Below are 27,588 nucleotides of genomic sequence, written 5' to 3'. Positions count from 1 at the left end.
AACCCCGACGCAGATGTGAACGAAGACTTAGCTAGGTTAGTTTTTCTTTCCCTCATATATGAATAGTTGACTGCAATATAATATACATACGTGTATACACACACTCATTCTCACTGACTACCTGTGTGTGACTGATGACATGGCCTGTTATCCCAATGGAAGTAACAATGTCCCAATAAAAAACATTCACTAACAATTACACGTCCAGCAGCCTGAACTGGTGACACATGACAGGATGAAACACTGGTCTACAAAAATCTCTGACCTACAGACCATGCAGGTTCAACAAGAAATCAACATTCATCGCACCAGGTTCCATTTTTCAAATCTTTACTTTCGGGAGTCTCTGCCAATTGTAGTTTTACTATCCTCGTAGCAGACAGGATTGGAGCACTTCATGGTCTTATGCTGCGGTCATGAAGTGCTTTGTATTCAGAGGTGCTGTTCTGCATATTACTCTTCACAAATGTGATTATTTCAGTTACTGTCCCCTTCCTGTCATCTGGAACCAGTCTGGGCATTTTCGGTCGGAACAACTGCAGTTCTTCACCAGGTCTACATGCTTTTATGTACTAAGTTGCGGTCACATAATTAGTTATATATTTTCATAAACAAGAAGTACCAAATAAGGTGGCCACAGTGCGTACATATGAATAATGGGCCATGCCTGTTCACAAATTGAGCAAGGTGTACATAATGTCTTTAATGCCATCTAGTGGTTATAAGTGAGAATGTCACCTTCCTTAAAGGCTGCTTAAATGGCACTTTTTTTTTTTTAAATTGTAGATTATGCCTCCACTGGTTAGCATGGTTGCCTTGCAGCACTGGAGTCCTGTAGTTCAAATCCAACCAACGACAATATCTGCATGGAGTTTTGGATGTTCTCCCCGTGTTTGCATGACATTCCTACAGGTACTCAGTTATCCTCCCAACTCCAAAAATACAATCTAAATACTCCATCTTTTATGCGCCCAACAACAGAGGACAACCTCTGTACAGTGCTGTGGAATATTTTGGCGCTATATAAGTAACAGAAATAAACCTTTGTAGCCTTTTTAATGTAATGTATGTGTTTATATACAATTTTCAATTTGACTTTTTTTTAAATTGTATTTACGTTTTGAGCTGTAGCTACTATGTATGCACTATACATATAATCTGCTAGAAACCGGACAACCCCTATAGGGACCAGTAAAATATTTTCCCCCTCTGTGTTTTAGTGATCATACTTTATAATTTTTTCTACAATCTAGCTGTCTGAGACTTTGTATTTTGTGGGACGAGTTGTAGTTTTTATAGAAACCATTTTAGGGTACATATAATGTATTAGATAACTTTTATACATATTTTGGTGGGGAGAAAAAGTAAACAGCAATTTTGCCATTGTTTTTAGATTTATTTTTAATGCGTTCACTCTGTGGTATAAATATGTTCACTGTATTCTACAGATCCTTATGAATATAATGATACCAAATTTATATAGTTTTTGTTATAATTGACTACTTTGCACAATAAAAATACATTTGATAACAAATTAATATTTTTTGTGGCACCGCATTCCATGACCCAAAGCATTTTTATTGCTTACTATGATGTATGACTTCTTTCGTTTTCATTGGTACCATTTTATACAGTATGACTTTTTATACCTGTTTTTGAGAGGCGAGATGAAAAAAAAACCCAGCTATTCTGGCATTATTTTTTATGTCATTTACCATGCGGGAAAAATAAAGTATTCATTTTATAGTACAGGTCTTTTATAAATGAAGCCATACTAATTGTGTATTTTTTTTTTTCAATAATAATGTAAGGAGTTTGTCTTAATTATTTTCTGTAAAAAACACTTAAATGCCATAGGTGGCGCAGTCAGAATTACCCAAGGGGTTAAACTGCCGGGTCATGGAGTAATAAAAAACATACCCCCATATGTTACAATCAGGGAGCAATCATGCTCTTTGATAAGGTGGGTTAGATCATGAATAAAAGTCCATAACAACCCTTCCCTGGGTCATCTGAACCCATGCAGGGACAGGAAAGTGATAACAGATTTCAGATTCTTCTCCTCTCCCTGCACGCTGTCTCCCCGCTGCCCATCCCCCCTCCTCCACACAGGCTGAAGTGAGAGTACAGTATATGTATTTCCCCCTACAACTTGCTCTTGTTAGAGCTGCGATCCCTGTCGTGTTTCTTGGCTTTAAACCAAGACCAGCTAGATCCTGTAGCGTGGCAGCTCCCTCTGCAGACAAACGAAACTGTCTGCGGCCCGAGATTAGCTCCAGATAAACGGTTAGGTGGTCAAAGAAAAGCTGTCCCATAGTCAGCAGTTGAGAGTCTCTTGATTTTGCTTACCTGCATTAATCTATGGCGCAGTGCTGGCTGGATAGCAGAAGTGCACATGCAGTAGAGTAAGACCTGGATGCCTTGTCCAGGAATTGCTCTTCTATGTACAGTATCATCTATGTTTAAGAATACCACATAGATGAACACTGCCTATTCAAGACATTCAGGACCCCATCCCAATTGCTACCTTCTATTAGGGTATGTTTCCACAGAGCAGCCCTAATGCAGGTTTTATTTTTATTTTTTAAACTCGTTTTATTGAACAATAAAAAAAAATTTGTACATCAATAAAGAAATAATGGCATCACATCATACGTACATACACATAATAGAATAAAGGATAAAAATAAGAGACTGAGCATCCGTCAACTGAGCAACACTCACTCCCGCACAAATATAAAATGTACAACATAAATCAGGATGATAGTTAGTATAAAGTAAATAGTGTATTAATAAATGTAACTGAACATAGTTAAACTGAACTTTTGCACACGTGAGTTTTCCACATAATATATCACAGTATTTCGAGTAGGGTAATGGATGTGGGATACAATATCCTTCAGTCATCTCAGTAACAACTATGCACGGCGTTGGGAGCATCTACGCATCACAATGCTGGACACTCCAGGAACCTCAAAGATCAGAAGAAAGGCCCCCTCTCAATGATATCGGTGACAAGAGAGCCATATATATTCCATATATCCCAAATTTTCTGGAATTTTTGGGGACAGCCTCTGTGAGAATATACCATTTTCTCATATGGAATAGTTGTATTGATCAGTTTTGTCCATTGACCTCGGGTTGGAGGCCTATCGCCCATCCATGTGATTGCAATGGCTTTTCGGGCAAAAAATAAGGATTCCCTAAGAAAGATTTTAGTATGATGTGGCCACAATGACTTATCTAGCAAACCAAGGCGGCATACCTCGGGGGTGAATGGCACCGGGATCCCCAGAATAGATGTCAACTGCGATATTATCTCACCCCAAAATGAGTTCATATATGACCACTCCCACACCTTATGCCAGAAGTTAGCTTGTGGTTTAGAACATCTATGACATCTGGTGTTTGGGATTCTTCCCATTTTATGGAGACATGTTGGAGATCAGTAGCATAAATGCAGAAAGTAAAGTTGAGTCATGCGGTTGGGTCAGGCAGGAGAGACTAAGTGGGGCTGCCATTGCCTCCTCCCAATCCTCTACAGATAAAACTGGGATAAGTATTTTCCACCTAGTCTCAGAGGCCAACTGAGTAGATTTCCATTTGTTGCCCAAGAGATATGTGTACAAGGCTGATCTAATGCTTCTGGGGCCCTGTAATACAAAAATTAGAATTATGGGGTAATCAGACATGGGGCATGATATACCTGGAAACTGGCTCCAACGAGCATGCCTTAGTTGCAAATATCTGTACGTGGTATGTGATATAATTCCTCTATTTGCGTAAAGGATCGAAGAGTTCCATCGCTGTACAAATCCCCCAGCGTCTCAATACCATATGAAGTCCAAAACATATCTTCCGCAAAATGAGAGGAGGAAACACAGGGTTTCCCCAAAGAGGTATCGTGGGATGGGGATCATGATAGTGAGATAATTCTTTAGTAGCTTCCCAGACCTGAATGGCCAACCTGTGAAGCAGAAGTAGACGATGAGGGAATTGGCCCGGCCTCTCCAAGACCGGCCATGGGTGCCCATCTCCAAATATTGTGTCAAGTAATATTCAACACTACTTGAAGTGATATGTTAAATTTCTACATGAAGGAAGCGGAGCTAGCTAGCTAAAAAATATAGATGGAAGTCCGGAAGGGCCATACCCCCCTGAGTTTCCAGGCCTTTGCAAAATACTCACGCTTAATTTATGTCTGGAGTTTACTCATAAAAAGGAAGTTTTTTTGTAATTTGGAGAATCCGAGGCAAGATTCCGAGAGTCCGAGAGTTCAAGGCGGTACAATCCTTTCAGAAGTATAATTTTAATTAAATTGATATGTCCAGGAATGGACAAAGGTAAAGTGCCCCATACCTTACATTTGGATTCAGTATACTCTAGCAGAGGGTAAATGTTTTTTTGCATGAGATTTATTAGCACATTTAGTGATATAGATACCTAGGTATTTAAAATCTTTTACCACTGGTAGGTTATAGTATTCGGACGGCCAATCAGAATCCCATAACGGCATCAAAGCGGATTTGCTCCAATTTATATGGAGGCCCGAAAACGGATCAAAGGCATCTAAAAGATGGATAGCTCTATGTAAGGAGGTATCTGGGACTGTCATGAATAGAATAAGATTGTCTGCATATAAGCCGACACGATCCGCTCTCTTCCCCTAAGAAACGCTGCGGAATACAGTATCCTGCCTTAAATCGAAGTGCCAACAGTTCAATCGCCAATGCAAACAGCAATGGCGATAGAGGACATCCCTGACAGGAATCACTTTTCAAATCGAAAAAAGTGTACTGAATGAATAATGGAGAATGGCAGAGTTAAGACAGTTCGCTAATATTTTGGTTAGTATTTTGTAATCCTAGTTCAATAGTGAGATGGTTCTGTATGAGCCACATTCCAAGGTTTTTTTTTTTATCAGGCTTCAAGGACACCACTATAGTAGCCTCATACAAAGATTCTGCTAGCTCATTTGAGTGGTGAGCCTCTTTAAACATGTTAAGGAGAAGCGGTCCCATTTTTTCTGAATATCTAGCATATACCTCTAGTGGAAGAGCATCAGGGCCCAGAGATATACCTCTAGCCATGTCTGAAAAAGCCTGCTCTATCTCCGCCAAAGTGATATCCGAATCTAAAAGCTGAATGTCCGCCTCCAATAATTTGGGAAAGGATATTTCATTCAAGTAAATGTCGAGTTCAGCCGGAGAACTAGTATAATGGGTTGAGTAAAGTTGATTAAAAAATTCTCTAAAACAAATTAGGATTAAGTGATTATCTAGGAGGACTTCTGCCTTGGGCCAACAATATTTTAAGAATAGCTGGTGAGGCATTATTCTGATGCACTATATGAGATAAAAACTTTCCTGCCTGATTACCCATCTCAAAATAGGTTTGTTTGGAGAAGAATTGTTTCCGTTGTGTTTTTCCTTCAGTAGTGCCAGGTATTGGTGACCCGAGCCCAACCATGCCTGTTTTTTGGATTCACTGGTATATAATATAAATTCTCGCTCTTTATGAGTTCAATGTCAGGCCAACCTGTCCTCGTGACTAGCAAATACAAAGGTTGGAGACTTGAGGCATCCTCGAAGAGAAGCCTTCAGTGTTTCCCAGATTATGAGGGAATCGGCAGTACTAGTATTAGAATCTATAAAGATTTAGAATTGGTCAGGTATCCAATCCTGGTCACCTAACAATGTAAGCCAAAAAGGGTGTGCTCTCCATCCTGACCGACAAGTAGCTACCGGGTTCTGTAATTCCAAGCATAGGGGGGAATGATCTGACAATCCTCTAATAGCATATCGGACATCTGACACCAACAGATGCTGTTCCAAAGACATAGTCAATGCCTGACAAAGCTCCCCTCTCCGGCATAAAACAGGAATATTGCTTCTCAGAGGCATACCTATTCTCCATAAATCTACCCGCCCCACCTCATCTAGAAATTTCTTTAAAGCAGTTTCTTTTGAAGGAGTGGTACTCATTTTCTAGGACATATTTAACCGATCTAAGCCTGTGTCCAGTACCATATTGCAATCTCACACACACACACTACCATGGCATCAGTGTATTGAACCAAAAATATTGCAGCTTGATGCAGTATAGACATACCTGCTGCCGGGGGTATATGCAAACCCAGTAAGACATAGGGTGAACAATTGATGGACGTGCGTACAAATATATATCATCCATCGGTGTCTATGGAAACCTGTGTCACCTCCCATCGTAAACTCTTATGTGCTAGAAGTGATACTCCTCTGGAGTGTGAAGTATGAGTGGAGTGTCTGGACCACTGTACCCAAGGCTTAATTAGAAGACGGACTCTATCAGGTGTCAGATCGGTCTCTTGTAGGCAGATAATATGTGATGAGAATTGTCTGGGATAGAACAGCCATTGTCTTCCTTGGTTGACCCATTCACCTAATATTCCAACTGACAAACTTCAAAGATTATAATTGTCAGGACATGCAAGGCTACGTGTATCTACATATCTACACATCCCAGTAATTGCAAAGAGGTTTGTTATCCAGGCTCCAAAAGGAGTATTCGCCCAGGGGTTCTTAATTAGTTCTCAAAAATAACAAGTGTGCAATATCATATCACATGTGCAGTGGATTACAGAACCGCCAAACTGTGTAACCGCTAAAAACATATAACTTGTATAGTAGCATGTGGCAAGGTACAGGGGTTACTCGTGAGACGAAAAAGAAAGGTGTTAGTTATCTCACAAGTAAAAGACAAGTCTTACGAGACTAGTAGTAACAGGCAAAATATAAGAACAATATACTTATATATAATGGTAGCCGTGTCTCTACACCCTTGTCGACCCATTTAGCACTGTGAAGTGTATAATAGCAATACTCACTTAAGAGTAAACTTCGTTTTGGCGTGTCAGAGCCTAGAAACAAAATACTATAATCCTAGGAGTGTCAATTGTAGGAAAAGTAGTCACACCAGTTATAAAGTCACGGCTGCAGCACATATGTATTGTCATAGAGTTAACAATAACAGCAACATATGTATTGCAGTCATTTATCAGGTAGTAAATTATCAAACATTTATCTCTTACGGAATCAGTCCATTTTGAAAAGAAGGACATATACTGACAGAAATCAAAATGCAGGTCAGAGTGTAAGGTGTACGGCTCCACGAAATGTGAATATGAAACAGGTAAATGTCAAAGTAGAAATGAAGAGGTATGCTAGCATTTTACTGTCCACCAGTATTAGGACGACGTGCATTCCAATCCTCCGCTTCAGCAGGATCTTGAAAAAATAGAACTTTATCTCTGTCCACCACTCAGAGTAGGCCATAGAGTATGGTACGTTAGCTTCACGTAATTTCGGCTTGGCAGATAAAAAAGTCGCTCTCCTCTCCGCAGAGAAATCTGTAAATATCAAAATGGACAAATTTTCAAATTGAATGTCCTGCTTCTGTTTTGCCGACTGCAGAACAAGGTCACGATCCCTCCAGTTGAGCATCCTGGCCAGCAAAGGTCAGGGTGGAGCTCCAGGTGGTGGACTCAGGGCTTGTACCCGATGTGCCCCTTCCACCGCAAATGCTGAGGAGAAGGAAGCCTCCGGGAACATGCTTTTAAGCCAAGCCTCCAAAAACGCAGCTGGATTCGTACCTTCTGCGCACTCCAGAAAGCCCAATATCCTTCGTTTATTGCGACGAAGTCTGTTCTCCATGTCATCACATTTTTGATGCCAGAGATCAATTTTCCGTTCCAGAGTACATTCTCGTTCCAGTAATGGCGCCACGGCATCTTCCAGCTATGAAAAAACTATTTTCGGCTTCTTTAACTCTATCCCGAACGTTATGGAGATCTTGACGCAACAGATCTAGGTCCACTTTAACTTCATCGATTTTGCCCATAAGGGAAGTATTGCTAGTAGCTATTGCAGCTATAAGTTGTTCAGAGACCTGCCTCAGCGTAGGCTCTGAATCCATGGCTGGGTTGTTAGTGGAACCAGCAGTAGAATGGTCGGCGGAAGATGTGCTTGCGCCCTTGTCAGGAGCAACAGCCCGTTAAGTTTGGCCACAGTCGTTGCCGGAGGAGGCTTTTGTCATAGTATTGCGGGAGTTGGTTTTGAATCGTCGAAATTGGTATGCTGAAATTATGGCGGTTAGCAGGAATTAAAAGGATATTGAAGACACAAGCGTTTTTTTAAGGTGCTTAGCGGGAAATGCGCATCACAAAGTCAGCGTCTAGGCTCTGCAGGACCCAAGCAGATGCAGGCAGCAAAGTGTAGAGAGAGCAACCCATAATGTCCTGATCCCACAGTGTGGGGTCTCTATTTGCTGTATAATATGTTTGGACAGAAACAAATCTAATTTGTATTTAGTTGCAGCAATGGGTAGTGTCCACTAGATGGCAGTAACAGCTCACATATAGCGCCTACAGGAGCTAACCATACAGTATGTCTGATGAAGAAAATATAGATTCAGCTGTAGATATAGTACCGCAAAAGTGCAGCAATTCAAGTTGGCACTGAAGTTAGATAGTCTGAAGCAAGAGCAAGATGTATATTATAATAAAGGATGCTACGAGTCCTCGGTAGAATGCTTCAAATAAAGACACAATATGTCTGCCTATCCAGTGCCCAGTGTTCCAGTCGGGATGTGGGAGAATTGCTCTAGCAGGAGTCACTGGTTACAATTGAGTAAGCCTGTGGTGCTTGCCCCAAGCAGATGCAATTAAGAGGCGGGGGCACAGCTCGCAGATAAATTTAGGTCGGGGATCATACCCCTCCACTAGGCCCAGCATTCTTCGCCAGTACAGGCCGAAAGCAAGGGGTGTTCTCATCGGGTAGTGAAAGAAGTGTCACTGAGTGATAGGGATCCAATGGCGGTGGTCCCATCCCTGAGCTACCTGCCCTGAATATCTGTTCCCTGCTGCCGCTATCAGAGACAGAATTTAGGCCGGGTATCCAAATGCTCAGTAGGCCCCTATTCACCTGATGGCTGAATTGCGCACCCGAGGTCTCCAAATGTTCCTCAGCCATAGAGGAGTGCAGCTAAGTAAGTTTCCTCGCTACCCACAGAGTCGGGGATTAAGGTAAATGCCGGCAGAACCTCTCCAATGTGCGTCCTCTCCCACTGGTGTCTTAGTCACACCCCCCTTGATGCATATTTTGCATGTATTTTTTTAAGCCAAAACCAGGAATAGAACTTAAACAGAATATATAAAAGAAAGGCCTTATAGGTCGGCTCTCCTGAACCCAATTCTGGTTTTGGCTTACAAAATGCAGGCGAAATCTACACCGTAGGAACCCAGCTTTAAAGTACTGAACCCCTTTAATCAATCAGAATAACTGTAAATTTAAGAATTTCCATGACAATATGAGTATTTTACAAATTATACAGACAAAATGATTTTGGATATTGCTGCAGACTAGAATGTGAATGTTTATAAATTGAATCTAGAACTATTGCTTGTACACTTAGGCTGGGTTCACGCACCCTATTTACGGACGTAATTCGGGCGTTTTAGCCCCGAATTACGTCTGAAAATACGGCTCCAAAGCGGCAGCAAACATCTACCCATTCATTTGAATGGGTCTTACGATGTTCTGTGCCGACGGTCATTTTTTTTACGCACCGCTGTCAAAAGACGGCGCGTAAAAAAAAGACGCCCACGTCAAAGAAGTGCCTATCACTTCTTGGGACGTAATTGCAGCAGTTTTCCCTTGATTCCATGGAAAAACAGCTCCAATTACGTCCGTAATGGACGCAGCAAAAAGCGCCTGCACTTGCCATTACGTCAGAAATTCCGGAGCTGTTTTCTCCTGAAAACAGCTCCATAATTTCAGACTTAACGGAGGCTGCCGTGTGAACATACCCTTAGGCCAATTCGCTCTGTATTCGGCTGGTTTGTAACACTGCAAGCAATGTGTAACTTTACAGTCTGGGGAGTGTAAGGCTGGGTTCACACAGAGTTTTTTGCAGGAGGAAAATCTGCCTCAAAATTCAGTTTGGAATTTTGAGGCATATTTTCCTCTGCCTGCACGCCGATTTTCGCAGCGTTTTTCGCCCGCGGCCATTGGGCGCTGCGGGCATAAACCGCCGCGAGATACGCTTTCTCTGTCTCCCATTGATGTCAATGGGAGGTCAGAGCCATAAACGCCCTAAGATAGGGTATGCCCCTTTCCCGCGAGCCGATTTTTCCACTCGTGGGAAAAAAAACACCACCGCCTCCCATTGAAATCAATGAGAGGCATTTTCGGACGTTTTTTGGCGCATTTTCCGACGCGGTTTCCACGTCAAAAAACGTGCCAAAAAACTTAGTGTGAACTGGCTCTAAATGTTCATTATCAGTATTAAAGATATAGAGGGTGTTTTTAACCCCTTAGTGACCACTAATACGCCTTTTTACGTCGGTCACTAATGGGCTTTAGGCTAGGCTGACGCCTTTTCACGTCAGCCTAGGCTAAGTCCTGCACGGGTCTCCCGTGCAGGCAGGAGCCGGGGCTCTGCTGTCTGATGACAGCTGAGCTCCTGCTCCAACGCCCGCGATCGAAGTTTACTTCGATCGCGGCTGTTTAACCCGTTAAATGCCGCCGTCAATAGCGACCGCAGCATTTAACTTTGTTTACAGAGGGAGTGCGCTCCCTCTGTCACCCATCGGCGGCCCGCGAATGAAATCGCGGGTCTCCGATGGGGTGTCATGGCAGCCGGGGGCTTGATAAAAGCCTCCAGGTCTGCCCTGGACATATTCCTGTTAGGACGCGCCGGAGGCACGTCCTAACAGATTGCCTGTCAGATTTACACTGACAGGCAATAATGATCTGGTATACGAAGTATACCAGAGCATTATAGCAGCGATCGGAATATCGCACAGTAAATTCCCCTAGTGGGACTAATAAAATCAGTCATCAAAGTGAAATAAAGATTATTAATAAAAAGTACAGTAAAAAAATAAATAAAACCATTTTTTCCATAAAAAGTGGTTTTATTTAGTAAAAGTGTAAAAAAAAAAAAAAAGTACACATATGTGGTATCGCCGCGACCGTAATGACTCCATTAATAAAGTTAATATGTAATTGAAACCGCAAAGTGAACACCGTAAAAAAAAACGCAAAAAAACATGGCGAAATAGCATTTTTTTTCCATTGCCCCACAAAAAAGTCATAATAAAAATGAATCAATAAGTCCCATGCACCCCAAATTAGCACAAATCAAAACTACGTCTTGTCCCGCAGAAAACAAGCCCCAAAAATCACTACATTGATGGAAAAATAAAAAAATTACGGCTCTTGGAAAGCGACGATGCAAAAGCAAATAATTATAGTTCAAAAGTGTTTTTATTGTGCAAAAGTCGTAAAACATAAAAAAACCTCTACATATGTGGTATCGCCGTAATCGTACCGACCCAGAGAATAAAGGTAACATGTTATTTACGCCGCATAGTGAACGGCGTCAATTTAAAAACGCATAGAACAATGGCGGAATTTCAGTTTTTTTTTTTATAATCCCCCCCAAAAGGGTTAATAAAAGTTAATATAAAAATGATATGTACCCAAAAATGGTGCTATTAAAAAGCTCAACTAATCCCGCAAAAAACAAGTCCTCATACAGCTATGTAGACGAAAAAATAAAAACGTTATAGCTCTTTGAATGAGACTATAGAAAAACGAATAAAATAGCTTGGTCATTAGGGCCTAAAATGGTCTGGTCACTAAGGGGTTAAAAGCAGAATCTAGGATTACTGGGTAGGGCTGAATTGTTTATATATTAGGAAGCGCTTTCATCATTTTAAGGTCTTAAAGCCTAATTCCACCCAAAAAAAAATCCCCTTTATCAAGCTAACAAACTCTCGCTCTATGCACATTGCCATCTTTTTTTGTTTTGTTTGCATTCCGTCCCCTAGTTAACCCCTTCCCGACATGCGCCGTACATGTACGGCGCTGTCGGGAGGTGGTTCCCGCAAAGCGCCGTACATGTACGGCGCAGTGATTGTGCGGGCTCAGAAGCAGAGCCGGCACCATCACCGCGGGGTGACAGCTGTATTATACAGCTGGCACCCTCCTGTAACTGCCAGGACCGGAGCTGCTCTCCGATCCGGCAGATTAACCCCTCAGATGCTGCGCTCAATAGAGTGCAGCATCTGATAGGTTTTCACCCGATCGGCAACCCAGTGATGCAATCGCTGGGTTGCTGTGGCAATCGGACGCCAGAAAATGGCGTCCGAGTCTGCCTTGTACGGGAGCCCATGAGGACCCGCCTTCGGCGTGTCCTCATAGGCTTGCTGTCAGTGAATAACTGACAGCGCTAATACACTGCACTTCGTATGTAGTGCAGTGTATTAGAGTAGCGATCGGGGCATCAGGCCCTAATGTCCCCTAGTGGGACAAGTCAGAAAAGTAAAAAAAAGTTAATAAAAATGTCGTAAAACAATAAAAACACACACATTTCAAATAAAAATAAAGCTAAACTGACTTTTTTCCCATAGTAAGACTTTTATTATGGGAAAAACCGTAAAAATTAAAAAAACTATACATAATTGGTATCGCCGCGTCCGTAACGACCCAAACTACAAAACTATTATGTAATTTATCCCGCACGGTGAACGCCGTAAAAAAAAAGCATGAAAAACAGCGCCAGAATCTTTGTTTTTAGGTCACATCTCCTTCCAAAAAATGCTATAAAAAGTGATCAAAAAGTCACATTTACTCCAAAATAGTACCAATAAAAACGGCAATCCGTCCCGCAAAAAATAATCCCTGACACCGTTTCGTACACGCAAAAATAAAAAAGTTATGGGTCTTAGAATGGCGACACAGAAAACAAATGATTTTATAAAAAAAGTGATTTTATTGTGCAAAAGCCGCAATACATAAAAAAAACTATATAAATTTGGTATCGCCGTAATCGTATCGACCCGCAGAATAAAGCCAACATGTAATTTAGGGCGCACTGTGGATGCCGATAAAAAAAACAATAAAAAACGATTCCAGAATTGCTTGTTTTTGGTAATTTCCTTTACCAAAAAATGAAATAAAAAGTGATCAAAAAGTCGTATGTGTTCTAAAATGGTACCAATAAAATCTACATCCCGTCTCGCAAAAAACAAGCCCGCACACCGCTCAATCAACTGAAAAACAAAAAAGTTACGGCACTAGTAATGCGGTGATGAAAAAACATCTCAATGCGCAGGCCGGAGGGGAACATTCCTGCAGTTTCAGGGCCCTAGTATTTAGGAACTAGGAAAGGGAAGGGACACAGCACATCCGCTGGAAGCGAAGGTGCCCGTATTATACCAGCGCAAAACTTTCCCAGTAATATTTCCCAAACTACGAAGGAGAAAAAGTCCCCAAAAGGTGCAGAGCGTTACAGAAGGTGAGTGAGAAAGAAAACTTTATCAGTATGACACCGGCCTGTGCATAACGGATCGCTTCACAGCGTAACACACATCTATGGAGAATTGTATTATTTACCCCATTATTATACCCTCTTATTATGCCCTGATGTACTCCGCACAGATTACATATACCCTGATGTACTCCGCACAGATTACATATGCCACCACATTATAAACTGAAATACCAGCAAAACCCCAAACAGAACTATTACCAAGCAAAATCCATGCTCAAAATGGCGGTCTTTCCCTTCTTAGCCCTACAGCGTGCCCAAACAGCAATTTATGGCCACAAGTAAGGCATTACCATACCCGGGAGAACCCGCTTAACAATTTATGGGGTAAGATTCTCTAGGGGCACAACATCTTGTGCGGTGAATGGGCAGATCAGTGGAAAAATTGAAATTTTCACTTTGCACCATCCACTGCGTATTCATTTCTGAAAAACACCTGTGATGTCTAAATTCTCACTACACCCCTTGATAAATGCATTTAGGGGTGTAGTTTCTAAAACGGGGTCACTTTTGTTTGGTACATCAGGGGTTTTGCAAATGCAACATGGCGTCCGCAAACCATTCCAGCAAAATCTACGCTCCAAAAGATAAATACCGCTCCTTTTCTTCTGAATGCTCCCATATACGTAAATAGCCTATTATAACCACATATGGGGTGTTACCGTACTCGGGAGAAATTACTTTACAAATGTTGGGGTGCTTTTTCTTCTCTATTCCTTGTAAAAATGAAAAATGTTGATCTAAAACTACATCTTGTTGGGAAAAAAAAATATTTTTCATTTTCATAGCTTAATTCTAATTAATTCAGCAAAAAACCTTTGGGATCAAAATTTTCACTATACCCCTAGATGATTCCTCAGGGGGTGCAGTTTCCCAAATGGAGTCAATTTTGTGGTGTTTCCACTGTACTAGTACTACAGGGGCTCAGCAAATGTGACATGGCGCCCAGACACTATCCAAAATCCAAATGGTGCTAGTTCCATTCTGAGACCTACCGTGTGTCCAAACAGCCGTTTATGACCACATGTGGGGTATTGTTTTACTCGGGAGAAATTTCTTTACTAATTTTATGGTGCTTTTTCTCCTTCAGTCCTTGTGGAAATGAAAAAAAAAATACCTAAACCTACATTTTATTTGAAAAAATGTAGATTTTCATTTTTACGGTCTACTTCCAATAAGTTCTGTAAAACACCTGTGGGGTCAAACTGCTCACTGTACTCCTAGATAATTTCCTCATGGGGTGTAGTTTCCAAAATGGGGTCACTTGTTGGGGGTTTCCACTGTTTTGTCCCCTCAGGAGCTTTGCAAATGCGACATGGCCTCCGCAAACCATTCCTGCTAAATTTGAGCTCCAAAAGCCAAATGGCGCTCTTTCCCTTCTAAGCCCTGCCGTGTGTCCAAACAACCGTTTATTACCACATGTGGGGTATTGTTTTACTCGGGAGAAATTGCTCTACAAATGTTGTGGTGCTTTTTCTACTTTAGTTCTTTTGGAAATGAAAAAAAATTAGCTAAACCTACATTTTATTTGAAAAAATTTAGATTTTCATTTTCATGGCCAAGTTCCAAAAATTTTTGCAAAAAAACTGGCCGGTCAAAATGCTTGCTACACCCCTAGATAAATTCCTCGAGGGGTGTAGTTTCCCAAATGGGGTCACTTTTGGGGGGTTTCCACTGTTTTAGTTCCACAAGACCTGTTCAAAGCTGACATGGTGCCTAAAATATATTCTAATAAAAAGGAGACCCAAAATCCACCAGGTGCTCCTTTGCTTCTGAGGCCGGTGCTTCAGTCCAGTAGCACACTACGGCCACATGTGGGATATTTCCTAAAACTGCAGAACCTGGGCAATAAATATTGAGTTGCATTTCTTGGGTAAAACATTCTGTGGTACAAAAAAAATGGATTCAAAATGAATTTCTGGAAAAAAATAATGAACTTTGTAAATTTCACCTCTACATTGCCTTAATTCCTGTGCAATGTCTAAAGGGTTAAGAAACTTTCTAAATGCTGTTTTGAATACTTTGAGGGGTGCAGTTTTTAAAATGGGGTCACTTATTGGGGGTTTTTAATATCTAAGGACCTCAAAGCCACTTCACAACTGAACTGGCCCCTGTAAAAATAGCATTTTGAAATTTTCTTGAAAATGTGAGAAATTGCTGCTAAAGTTCTAAGCCTTGTAACGTCCTAGAAAAATAAAATGATGTTCAAAAAACGATGCCAATCTAAAGTAGACATATGGGGGATGTTAGTTAGCAACATCTTTGTGTGGTATAACTGCCTGTCTTACAAGCAGATACATTTAAATTGAGAAAAATGCAAATTTTTGCAATTTTTCGCTAAATTTTGGTGTTTTTCACAATTAAATACTGAATGTATGGGGCAAATTTTGCCAGTAACATAAAGTCCAATGTGTCACGAGAAAACAATCTCAGAATCACTTGGATAGGTAAAAGCATTCCGGAGTTATTACCATATAAAGTGAAACATGTCAGATTTGAAAAATGAGGCTCTGTCAGGAAGGTCAAAAGCGGCCAAAGAGGGAAGGGGTTAAAAGATGCAGAGGCAACTTAGCAGAGGACTGGGGGCTACATTTCATAACGGTTCCTAGCTTTAAGGGTGGAGCCCACCTTCTATGGTGTGGCTTAGGAGCGTAGTTTCATATGGAATTAGTAACATGAATGATTGAATGAATGAATGAATGAATGAATGAATGAATGAATGAATGAATGAATGAAGTTGAGGGATGTGTGGAAGGATCACTGGGCCACATGTATTCCAAGCTCTATATTATCAGAATTATGACCAAAATAAGCACTATATAAAAGCAGCATAGCCCTAAGGGATTCATTTCAGGTGCCCAGATATATTCTCCGCTTTTGAATATGTGTGTCTGTATGTACTTCTCCTATAGTGTAGACGCTGCGCAGGAACTAGAGCGCTGGGGGACCTGATTATATGTCACTCCCTGTCCTGCCAGTGATGTCTACACACCCTGCCAGTGATGTCTACACACCCATGGCTGGCAAAATGACTATATGGTAGAGAATTCACAAGACATTTCTTGTTAACCCTTGTTGGGTAAATTTATACAGCAGTGTGTGTATGAGCCGTAGACCGTTTTCTAACGGAGACACTCACATTACGGTGTCCCCCTCTGCTATATAACCTTTCCCAACAAGGCTTAACAAGATATCATCTTTCATTTCTCTATTATATGGTCATGTTTTGCAGTCCTAGAAACAGGTCATCATTATGCTGCATAAATCTGATCTCTGAGGTAACTATACAGTATAATGATAACCATAGCAGTGGTAAGATGACTTTATATAATAGAGCCTTCAAAGATTATTTATTTTTAAACCTTGTTGGGGAAGAGACCGTGTGGGAGCTACATAAAGTATCCTGAGAAATAGGGAGGAGGGGGTTAAGTTCACTCATCTCTTATCTCCTCCACTCTCTATCAGTGGCTTCTTCTTTCATGAGTCCAGTCCTCCCCATAACTACCAGACAAGCCACGCTCCAACAGTCCAGCCTTAGTCATACTTCAGTTTCCTGGTCTGTGTGTTCCAGCCCATGCAGTACAAACCTCCCCCTTTATCTTCTTCTAACCAGGCTGATGCACACTAGATTCCCTTCTGATGAGCGGACCTGCTGACTTCCTGACATCTGTGCATGCAAAATACCGGCCAAGATTGTTGCTGGTTAAAAACTATTACCGGCACGATGTTAACACCGGCTGGGCCAGTGGTTTACTGGGCAGTTTGTAACTGCCCTATTGTCTTCCTGGCCATTATTTGAGTTATTGTCTGTGATCACGACATTTAGGTCTGCTAGGAGACTAAGCTTTGAAGCCACAGAGACAGGAAGTGATGTAATTTGATTGAAAGAGGCGGAAAGGAAGGCATTATTTGAAGTGTTATGGGAAAATGACTGCAATAATGTTACATTGCATGGTGTATATGTAAAAACAGTATGTGACTATAACCGATACACGATGATATAAACCTAGGCTTTAAGACATGTATGAAGAAATACGGATGTAAAGCAACAGTACTTACCATCCAAGTGATGCCGTGAAATATATTTGAGCCCTTCATCAAGCAGAATAACAGGCAATGAGATCTTCATAACTACCAGCCACTGAGAACAGCTCAGAGGAGTTACTTGAAAAATAAGCTGCAGATATAAAATGGCAACAATATTTAAAATTAAATAGCCATAAATAGTATGCAATTTTCAATAAATTGCTTCTATTCGTAGAAAGGTCTATGATGTACAACAAAGGTTTTAGTTTAAATTGGGGAGTTTCCAATAAGGTATTATGGTTCTGTACTTACCGGCATTGGCTTCACATACAGTATAAGGAAGTGTAGACCCATAGACATTAAAATGGCACCTAGAAGCCAGATGTTGAGCCATGGTGGCATCCTTAATAATGACTGATTTTCAGACACGCTGTAATTATGAAAAGGACATATATTAAGATGCAGAATATGTCTGATGTAGTTTGTACATTCACGCATTTATTTAAAAAGAAAGTACAAATGGCTAGAAATGCATCGGAAAAAATTAACAATTAGTACAGTGCTGTAATAAAAGTTTTTGCGATTTCTTCTAGGAATGGCCGGCCTTACAAAATGTCACCAAGAATGCATCGACAACTCATCCAAGAACACAGACTTACATCTAACCGAACTCCATGCCACAATAGCCTCAGTTAAGGTCAATGTACAGAATTCCACAATAAGAAAGAAACTGGGCAAACATGGCATCCATGGGAGAATTGCAAGACCACTGCTGACCATAAAAACCACAAAGGCTTGTCTCACAATTTTAATAAAACATCTACATGACCCCCCAAGACTTTTTAGATATTCTGTAGACTGATGAGTCAAAGGTGGAACTTTTTGGAAGAGATGTGTCCCATTATATCTGGCGTAAAGCTGACACTGCATTCCACCATAAGAACATTAAACATGGTGGTGGTGGTGGTGGTGTGATGGTCTGGGGCTGCGTTGCTTCTGAAGAATCTGGACTACTTCTCATAATTGATGAAACCATGAATTCTATTCTCTAGCAGAAAATCTTGAAGGAGAATATAGGCCCATCAGTTTGTGGCCTAAAGCGGAGTTGGGTTATGAAGCAGAACAATGATCCAAACCACACAAGCAATTCCAACTCTGAATGGCTCAAGAGAAACAAAAGTAAGGCTTTGGAGTGACCGAGTCGAAGTCCTGACTTGAATCTTTTTGATATTCTGTGACAAGACAGGGCAGTTGATGCTCGAAAACCCTCCAATGTAGCCGAATTAAAGGTTTAGTTGGGCAATTACTTTTTCACATGGGCAATATAGGTTTTAAATTAATCTTTATCCTCAATAAATGAAATGACCTTATAAAAGTGGCATTTTGTATTTACTTGTGTTGTCTTTATCTTACATGAAAAATTTGTTTGATGATCGGAAACTTTTAAACATGGTAAATAAGCAAAAGTACAAGAAGAAATCAGGTTGGGGCAAATACTTTTACAAAGTACTGTAGGTTTAATCAATAAAAATAAAAAAAAGGATAATTATGTATATTATGCCCATATTCACAAACATAGAATCCATTTTTTTTAAATTTAGCTATGTATTTTTTTTTTTCCCATACTCACTATCTTGTCTCGCCTTATTCACTAGTCCCAAGAATAAAATCGTTGAGCCAGTTTACCTATTATTCTCTTAAATCTGCCAGACTTTATCTGGAAAAATTGTGTTGCCCATTGCATCCAAATGAAAGGCAAATCACAAGCCGACTCCGGAAATGAGAAACCTAGAGACTGCTGAAACAATTCGCTCATGACTACTCAGATCATCCGTACAAAGTATTAAGTAAAACTTAATTATTTGTAACTTTAAAGGGGTTGTCTTATTATACACCTTGGTGGCTTATTGCAAGGATATGCCACCAATCTCAAATTTCCTGAGGTCCAACTGCTCTAACCCCTGCTGATTGCTAGATTTAAGTGCCAGCAGCACTAGAAAAATGCCATGACACTTCATCTCTACTCGGCCCGGCTTTATACTGGAGACCTCAAGGACAGCCACAGACTATAATTGGAAAACCTGAATTGAACACTTGCTGCCAGGATCCCCCACAGATTACAGCGAATTGCTTGGAGCTAGGGTAGATTTCCACTAAAATTGATGCCAGTTTTTGGTGTAAATTATAGTACATTCGTCAAGCTGCAGGTGGCCACGTCTAATTAGAGAAGCTCTGTCCACTTTGTTGAAAAATGTCGAGAACGTGGTAAAAAGGGCCCAAAGGGCGCAGTTTCTAGTTTAAGTGTTTGCAAGTTTACTGGGAAATGTTGTTGCATTCCCCCATATGTCTTCATATTCCAGCTATTTGTTAATTGTTTTATAAATATAAAAATAAAACCAGTAAGCAAATCATACGAGAAAAATTAAACTCAACGCATTTTCACGTAACTGTACGTAAAAGGTGTTAAGGGGTTGCATGGAGTGGGCTAAGCCTGCCCCACACTGAGAACGTGTCGGCAGTATGTTACAGCAGACACCTCACTGCATCGGGCGGAATCAAAGAAAAAAACTTTTGGACGTTTAACCCTAGATCCCGGGGTCAAGAGCAACCGCTGCATCCAAGCGGTTGAAAAGAGGCGGCGGCCACCTCCGACTTACCACCTGCCCTTCCCGAGCGCGGGGTGCCGATGGTTGTTACGGCAGCCTGGGAGTCTAATGAGACCCCAATATCTGCCATGTTTGTACTCTTATGAGGGCTTCATAGGAGACAGTTATTATAGCGATATACTGCAATACATAAGTATTGCAGTATATCATGCAAGCGATCCAATAATTGCTGGTTCTTAAAAAAAAGTTTAAAAAAAGTTGGAAAAAGGTTTTTCTAATGTACGAAAAAAATGTATACGTTCAAAAAGGCCCCCTTTCCCATTTTTGTTAAAAAAAAAAAAACGAAAAATATAAAATTAACATAACTGGTATCTCTGCATCAGCAAAAGTCAGAAATATTACAATATAGTGTTATTTAACCCGCACGGTGAATGCTGTAAAAATAAATAAATTTAAAAAACACCAGAATTGTTTTTTGCTCACCTTTGCTCCTCAAAATTTTCAATAAAAAGTGATTAAAAAGTAGCATGTACTGCAAATTGGTACCACTTAAAACTACAGCTCTCCCCGCAATAACCCTCATACAGCTCAATCGACGGAATAACTAAAAAAAGTTATGACTCAGAATGTGGCAACAAAAAAATTTTTTTTTTTTATTTTTTTTTTAAACAAAACCCTTTTCTTTGTAAAAGTAGCAAAGCATAAAAAAAACAAAAAACTATATAAATTTGGTATTGCCGTAACTTTATTCTATGGGTTGATACAATTAACATGTCGTTTTTACCGCATGATGAACAGCGTAAAAACGAAACAATTTTTTGACCATTTCATCCCACAAAATATTTTTTTTCAGTTTCCCAGAACATGATATGCTACATTAGGCTCCATGCACACGACCGTAATTTTAATCCGCAATTGCAGACCGTAATTGCATATAAAAATACTGATCCATTCATTTCTGTGGACCACGGACACCTTTCCGTATATTTACAAGGTGTCTGTCTGGGTCGTAGAAATTATTCACAAAAAATAGGACATATCCTATTTTTTTAATTTTACGGACCGTTCTCCCATACTTTATAACGGGAGCACAGCCGGCAAATGCAGGTGACTGTTCGCGGCCAGCCGTGTGCGGGGCGCCTTAAATGGTGCCATGAAAACCTACAACTCACCCTGCAAAGCACAAGCCTTATGTCGACTGATGGAAAAATTAAAAAAAGTTATGGCTTTCAGAAGGCGGGTAGGAAAAAACGAAAAAGAAAAACTGAAAATTGGCTGTTTAGGAAAGTGGTTAACTAATAATTACTGTACTGTCACTAGGTTTTAAATAAAGGATCTTTTTATTCCATAATAATATTTGGAAAGCATTTCAAGTTTAACCCTATAGCGACCGCCCCTCTGTCTTTTCATGGGGGGGGGTGTGCAGGTCCCCAATTTAAAAGGCTTCTGAGCGCTCCAGTGACTGCTCATTCTCTAAGAAGGAGCGGTTACTAACAGTTCCTGAACTTAGAGCAGCCTGCTGAATACATCTGGACTGGAAAAAAAACTCAGACCCTCAGCTGTTTAATCCTTCGATCACCGCAGTTCGCAGCATGATCAAGGGAGACTCCTCTTCGATGGGAGACCGGGGGAATCCTAGAAAGGACCCAGGGCTGTCTGTTCTATAAGCCTGCTGTTAGGGCACACTATGTGTTGCCCCAACAGCGGCCTGTGTCATAATGACAGTATAATGTTTCAGCATACAGGAGTATGCGAATACATTATGCACTCCTAAACATTGAAATTGCAACACCTAGAAGGGCAAGCCTTGAGGTTATGCAAATCGAGGAAGTAGCAGGTGTCGCTAAGATCTGCAAATAATCAAATTTTCGAGCACCTAGCGCCTATCTGTGGCAAGTGGGAGGGGCATAAAATCCAGATTGAAAGAAAAGCTTTTTTTAGCCACATGAAACGTCAAAAATCAGTTCAAGTGGTGTGGAGTAATTGTGCGATGCCTCCTCTTCCTCCACGTGCCAGTTATCGCCACTTGTCGAAAACTGAGAGGGACAGATTCCTTTAACGGAGAGACCTTGGTTTATCACTACGCGCCTAGGCCGAGAAGTCAACAATGTTCAACGTTGTGTGTCCCGGAGGTTGGGAGAACAAAAACTAAATGGGAATGGCGGAGGCAAACCTCTGCATGGACGGACGGTCAGTTCAGAAAAATGGCGCGTAGTGATCCGTTCTGTACTGCAAGTGAAATTGGATGTCACATCCCAACCCTCGAGTGGCTACCAGTGTCAATACAAACCATCAGAAGGCATATGAATGACATTGGGCTACGAGCCAGACATTCAGCTATAGGTGTTCCATTGACCACGCGCCACCGCTCTCAAAGGCTATCATGGTGCACAGAATGGAGGTCTATCCTCTCCAGCGATAAGTCACCGCTTTTGTTTCAGACGCAATGATAGCTGGAGATTGGTCTGGAGACCATGTGGGCAACTCCATGAAAAGACCTTCACAAGGGAACGTCACACCGGTCCTACTCCTGGGATTATGGTGTAGGGTGGCATAATGTATAGTAGCCGGACCCCTCTAGTCTTCATTTCAGGTACACTAACAGCTCGGTGTTACATTGATTTGGTCGTGGAACCAGTGGTACGGTCAGTTCTCCAAAGTGTCCCAGAATAAGTTTTTCAACAGGTCAATGCCAGGCTGCATGTTTCTCATGCTACAGTGAGCAGCCTGTGTGGCCTAAACAGGCTATCATGGCCTGCAGCGTCTCTGGACTCATCTCCCATCGAGCACATCTGGAATGTCATTTGGGGCAATTGCAAAGGGAGCCGTCAGCAGACAATCTTGATGATTTGCGTGCCCAAATACTTTCAGCGTGGTATAACATTCCTCAGACAACCATTAAAAACCTCATTGATAGAATGACAAGGGCACGTAAGCGCGTGTATTTATGCACGTGGCGTTCATACTCTATGTTTGAGAATATTTTATTTCCTTTTTTTTATCATTTGCATATCATTAACATGATTATCGGTCATGTGATTTCTACAATTCCAAAACTTTTCCTTCTTGGTGTTGCAATTTCAATGTTGAGGAGTGTAAGTAAAAAAATAATAAACCTTTTATGTGATTAAAAAAAATGTAAGTAGATTTAATTTAACAGGTTATTTAGCATGAAACGTAAACGAGATTAAAAAAACAACAATGCTGAAAATAGTTTTTTTGCAATATTTACGCCGCAAAAAATAAAATTATATAACTCTCTACATTTTTTTCTACACCCCCTCCAAACTGCACAGAAAAAAAATAAAAATTTCGCCAGCATAAGAGTAGAGCTCATATAGCCACATCAATGAAAAAATAAAGTAATTATTGCTGCTGAAAGGCATAAGCAAACACCGAAAAAATTTAGCTGGTCATTAAGGCCTTTTCAAGCCTGGTCAATAACACCTTTCCGCACCTTGGCGTAAATGCACGTCCAGGTGAGCAGTAAATTTGCAGTTATGTCAGTTATGTCCGCGCTTTAACAGTTAACCGCCGCGCAACACTACACCTCAGCGGCGGTTAACTGTGCACGGTGTCTGTCCTGCTCTCCCCGTTGCCGATCAGCGGCCCGTCGCCGCTGAATTCGTCAATTAACCCCTTAGATGCAGCAGTCGATTGCGATCGCCGCATTGAAGAGGTTTAGAGCAGATCGGCAGCCCACCACATGCATTTGCGGGGCCTGGCGATCCTTGTCACAGCAACTGGAGGCCAGACAATGGCCTCCGGGCTGCCATGTACGGAAGCTTATGAGGACCAGCCTCCGGCTGGTCCTCATAGGCTTCCTGTCAGAGTGACTGTCACGTCCCAACGTAGGTAGTGTAATGTGCTCTAGCAGCTTCTAAATGTCCCCTAGTGGGACAATTAAAAAAAGCGTAAAAAATAAAAGTTATAAGTTACATAAACAAACACTGCTTTTTTTCGTATAATAATTTTTTTCCTATAATAAAAGACTTAACACATTAAAAAAAAGTACACATATTTGGTATTACCGCGTTCGTAACAACTCCAACTATAAAACGATAACATTATTTTTCCCACACGGTGAACACAGCAAAAAAATAAGTAAAAAAACAATGCCAGAATCACTATTTTTTGGTCACCACTCCTAGGAAAATATACAATAAAAAGTGATCAAAAAGTCGCATGTACCCCAAAATGATACCAAGAAAAACTACAACCCGTCCCGCAGAAAACAAGCCCTTACACAGCTTTTTGGACTGAAAAATAAAACAGTTATGGCTCTCCGAATATGGGGACACCAAAAATAAATTTTATAAATAAGTGATTTTATTGCGCAAACGCTGCAAAACATATAAAAACTATATACAAATGGTATCGCTGTAATCATATCGACCCTCAGTGTAAAGTAAAATTGTCATTTATAGCGCATAATGAATGCCATAAAAAAAAAAAAAATAAATAATAGAAAACATTGTCAGAATTGATGGTTTTTAGTCACCTTGCTTGCCAAAAAATGGAATAAAAAGTGATTAAAAAAAATCATTAAAAAAAAAATCGCATGTACCCCAAAATGGTACCAATGAAAACTACAGATTGTCCCGCAACAAATAAGCCCTCACAAAGCTCCTGTGGAGAAAAAATAAAGACGTTCTGGCTCTCAGAATATGGCGATGCAAAATGTGCAGTGTTCCGAAAGCGGATAAAATTGGGCACCATTTATCAGTGCGACACCAGCCACATATCTCCGGATTATTATTTATTTACCCCATTATTAGACCCTTATTATGTCCTGATGTTCTCCGCACAGATTACATATGCCCCCACAGTATAAACTGAAATACCAGCAAAACGCCAAACAGAACTACTAAGCTAAAATCTGCGCTCCAAAAGCCAAATGCTTTTCCCTCCCTCCCTTCTGAGCCCTACAGCGTGCCCAAACAGCAGTTTACGTCCACCGATATGGCATCGCCATACCCGGGAGAACCCGGTTAATATTTTAGGAGGTTATTTTTCTTCAGTGGCACAAACTTGGCATAACATACTGTGCACTAAAATGGCATATCAGTGGAAAATTGCAATTTTCACTCTGCACCATCCGCTGCGCATTAATCCTTTGCGCACCACGACATAGCATGTCATGGTGTGGGGGGTGATGTATAGAGCGGGCTCACACGCTGAGCCCGCGCCATACACTGCGGGTGTCAGCTGTGTATTAGAGCTGACACCCAGGACTAACGGACAGGAACAGCGGTCGCGCTTTTACAGGAGACTGTAAAAATGACATTATACTGCAATACATTAGTATTGCAGTGTATTGTACCAGCGATCTACTGATTGCTGGTTCAAGTCCCCTAGAGGGACTAATTAAATGTGTAAAAACAAAAGTAAATAGATATTAGTGAAAAATAATTAAATAAATATTTAAAGTCCAAAAAAGAAACCCTTTTCACATTTTTAATGTAAAAAAAATTAAAACAATACACAAAATTGGTATCGCTGCGTCCGTAAAAGTCAGAACTATTACAATATACCAAAATCGCTGTTTTTGGTCACCTTGGCTCTAACAAAAAATGTAATAAAAAGTACTCAAAAAGTTGTATGTACTAAAAAATGGTACCAATAAAAATGACAGCTCGTCCCGCAAAAAATAAGCCATCACACAACTCTGTTGTCGGAAAAATAAAAAAGTTATGGCTCTTGGAAAGAGGGAAGGGAAAAACGAAAAAGCAAAAATGGTTCAGTCCGGAAAGGGTAAATTACTTTCTAATGAAAAAACATTTATGACCACATTTGGGGTATTGCCATACTCGTGAGGAATTGCTTTACAAATATTGGGGTGCTTTTTCCTCCTTTATCCTTTGTGAAATTGAAAAAAAAATTCAACATTTTAGTGGAAATAATGTTGATATTCATTTTTACGGCCTAATTCTAATAAATTCTGCAAAAGACCTGTGGGGTCTAAATGCTCACTATACCCCTAGATAGATTCCTTAAGTGGTGTAGTTTCCCAAATGGGGTCACTTTTGGGGGGTTTCCACTGTTTTAGCCTCTCAGGGGCTTTGCAAATGCGACATGGCACCCGAAAACCATTTCAGCTAAATTTGAGCTCCAGAAGCCAAATAGCGCTCCTTCCCTTCTAAGCTCCGCTGTGGGTCCAAGCAGCAGTTTATTACCATATATGGCATATTTCCGTAATCGGGAGAAATTGTTTTAAAAATGTTGGGGTGCTTTTTCTCCTTTATTTCTTGTAAAAATTAAAAATGGCTAAGTGTTTTCAGAAAAAAAAGCAGATTTTTACCTTTACAGACTAATTCCAATGAATTCAGCAAAACAACTGTGGGGTCAAAATGCTAACTTTACCCTTAGAAAAATTCCTTGAGCAGTGTAGTTTCCAAAATGGGATTACATTTGGGGGGTTTCCACTATTTTGGTCCCTCCAGTGCAGTGCAAACGTGACAAGGCACTGAAAATTATTCCAGCAAAATCAGAAATCCAAATGGTGCTTCTTCCTTTCTGAGCCCTCCTGTGGGTCCAAACAGCAGTTTATTACCATATATGGGGTATTGCTATAATTGGTAGAAATTGCTTTACATATGTTGGGGTGTTTTTCCGCCTTTATTCCTTGTAAAAAAAAAAATTCAGGGAAAAAAAGTCGATTTTCATTTTCACATACTAATTCAAATAAATTTAGCAAAAAAAAAACTGTGGGTTCAAAATGCTAACTAGCCAATTCCTTGAGGGGTGTAGTTTCCAAAATGGGGTCACTTTTGGGGGGTCCTTACTGTTTTGGCCCCACAAGACCTCTTCAAACCTGACATGGTGTCTAAAATATATTCTAAAAAAAAGGAGGCCCCAAAATCCACTAGGTGTTCCTTTGCTTCTGTGGCCTGTATTTCAGTCCATTACAACACTAGGGCCACATATGGGATATTTCTAAAAACTGCAGAACCTGGGCAATAAATATTGAGTTGCATTTCTCGGGCAAAACCTTCTGTGGTACAGAATATTTTTAGTTACAAATGAATTTTGGCAAAAAAAATATTACATTTGTAAATTTCACCTCTACATTACTTTAATTCCTGTGAAACGGCAAAAGGGTTAAAACACTTTCTGAATGCTGTTTTGAATACTTTGAGTTGTGCAGTTCTCAAAATGGGGTGATTTATGGGGACTTTCTAATATATAAGGCCCTCAAAGTCACTTCAGAACTGAACTGGTCCCTGAAAACAAAATCGCTGCTAAAGTTCAAAACCTTGTAACGTGCTAGAAAAATAAAAGCATGTTCAAACACCGATGCAAACAAAGTAGACATATGGGAAATGTAAACTTGTAACTATTTTGTGTGGTATTACTATCTGTTTTACAAGCCGATACATTTAAATTTAGAAAAATGCTAATTTTTGCAAATTTTCTCCAAACCTTGGTGTTTTTTACAAATAAATATTGAATTTAATCGGCCAAATTTTTTCACTAACATAAAGTACAATATGTCACGAGAAACCAATCTCAGAATCACTTTGATAGGTAAAAGCATTCCGAAGTTATTACCACATAAAGTGACACGTCAGTGACACGTCAG

At 40.5% G+C, this 27,588-nt stretch overlaps 1 protein-coding gene across 1 annotated transcript in view; it reads right to left on the bottom strand.

Annotated features, from left to right (window-relative positions):
- The window catches only part of ATP2A3 (ATPase sarcoplasmic/endoplasmic reticulum Ca2+ transporting 3), a 254,440-nt gene that overhangs the window by 23,151 nt on the left and 203,701 nt on the right, over nt 1-27,588 (bottom strand). The window contains exons 19-20 of the mRNA XM_075852856.1: nt 17,713-17,830; nt 17,434-17,551 (exon numbers count right to left, since the gene is read on the bottom strand). Of these exons, the coding sequence (XP_075708971.1) occupies nt 17,434-17,551; nt 17,713-17,830 (236 nt within the window). The remainder of the gene's footprint in view (nt 1-17,433; nt 17,552-17,712; nt 17,831-27,588) is intronic.

This window comes from Rhinoderma darwinii, chromosome 2 (genome assembly GCF_050947455.1).
Source record: "Rhinoderma darwinii isolate aRhiDar2 chromosome 2, aRhiDar2.hap1, whole genome shotgun sequence".
Classification (NCBI taxonomy): Eukaryota; Metazoa; Chordata; class Amphibia; order Anura; family Rhinodermatidae; genus Rhinoderma; species Rhinoderma darwinii.
This window is presented reverse-complemented; position numbering and strand designations above follow the sequence as displayed.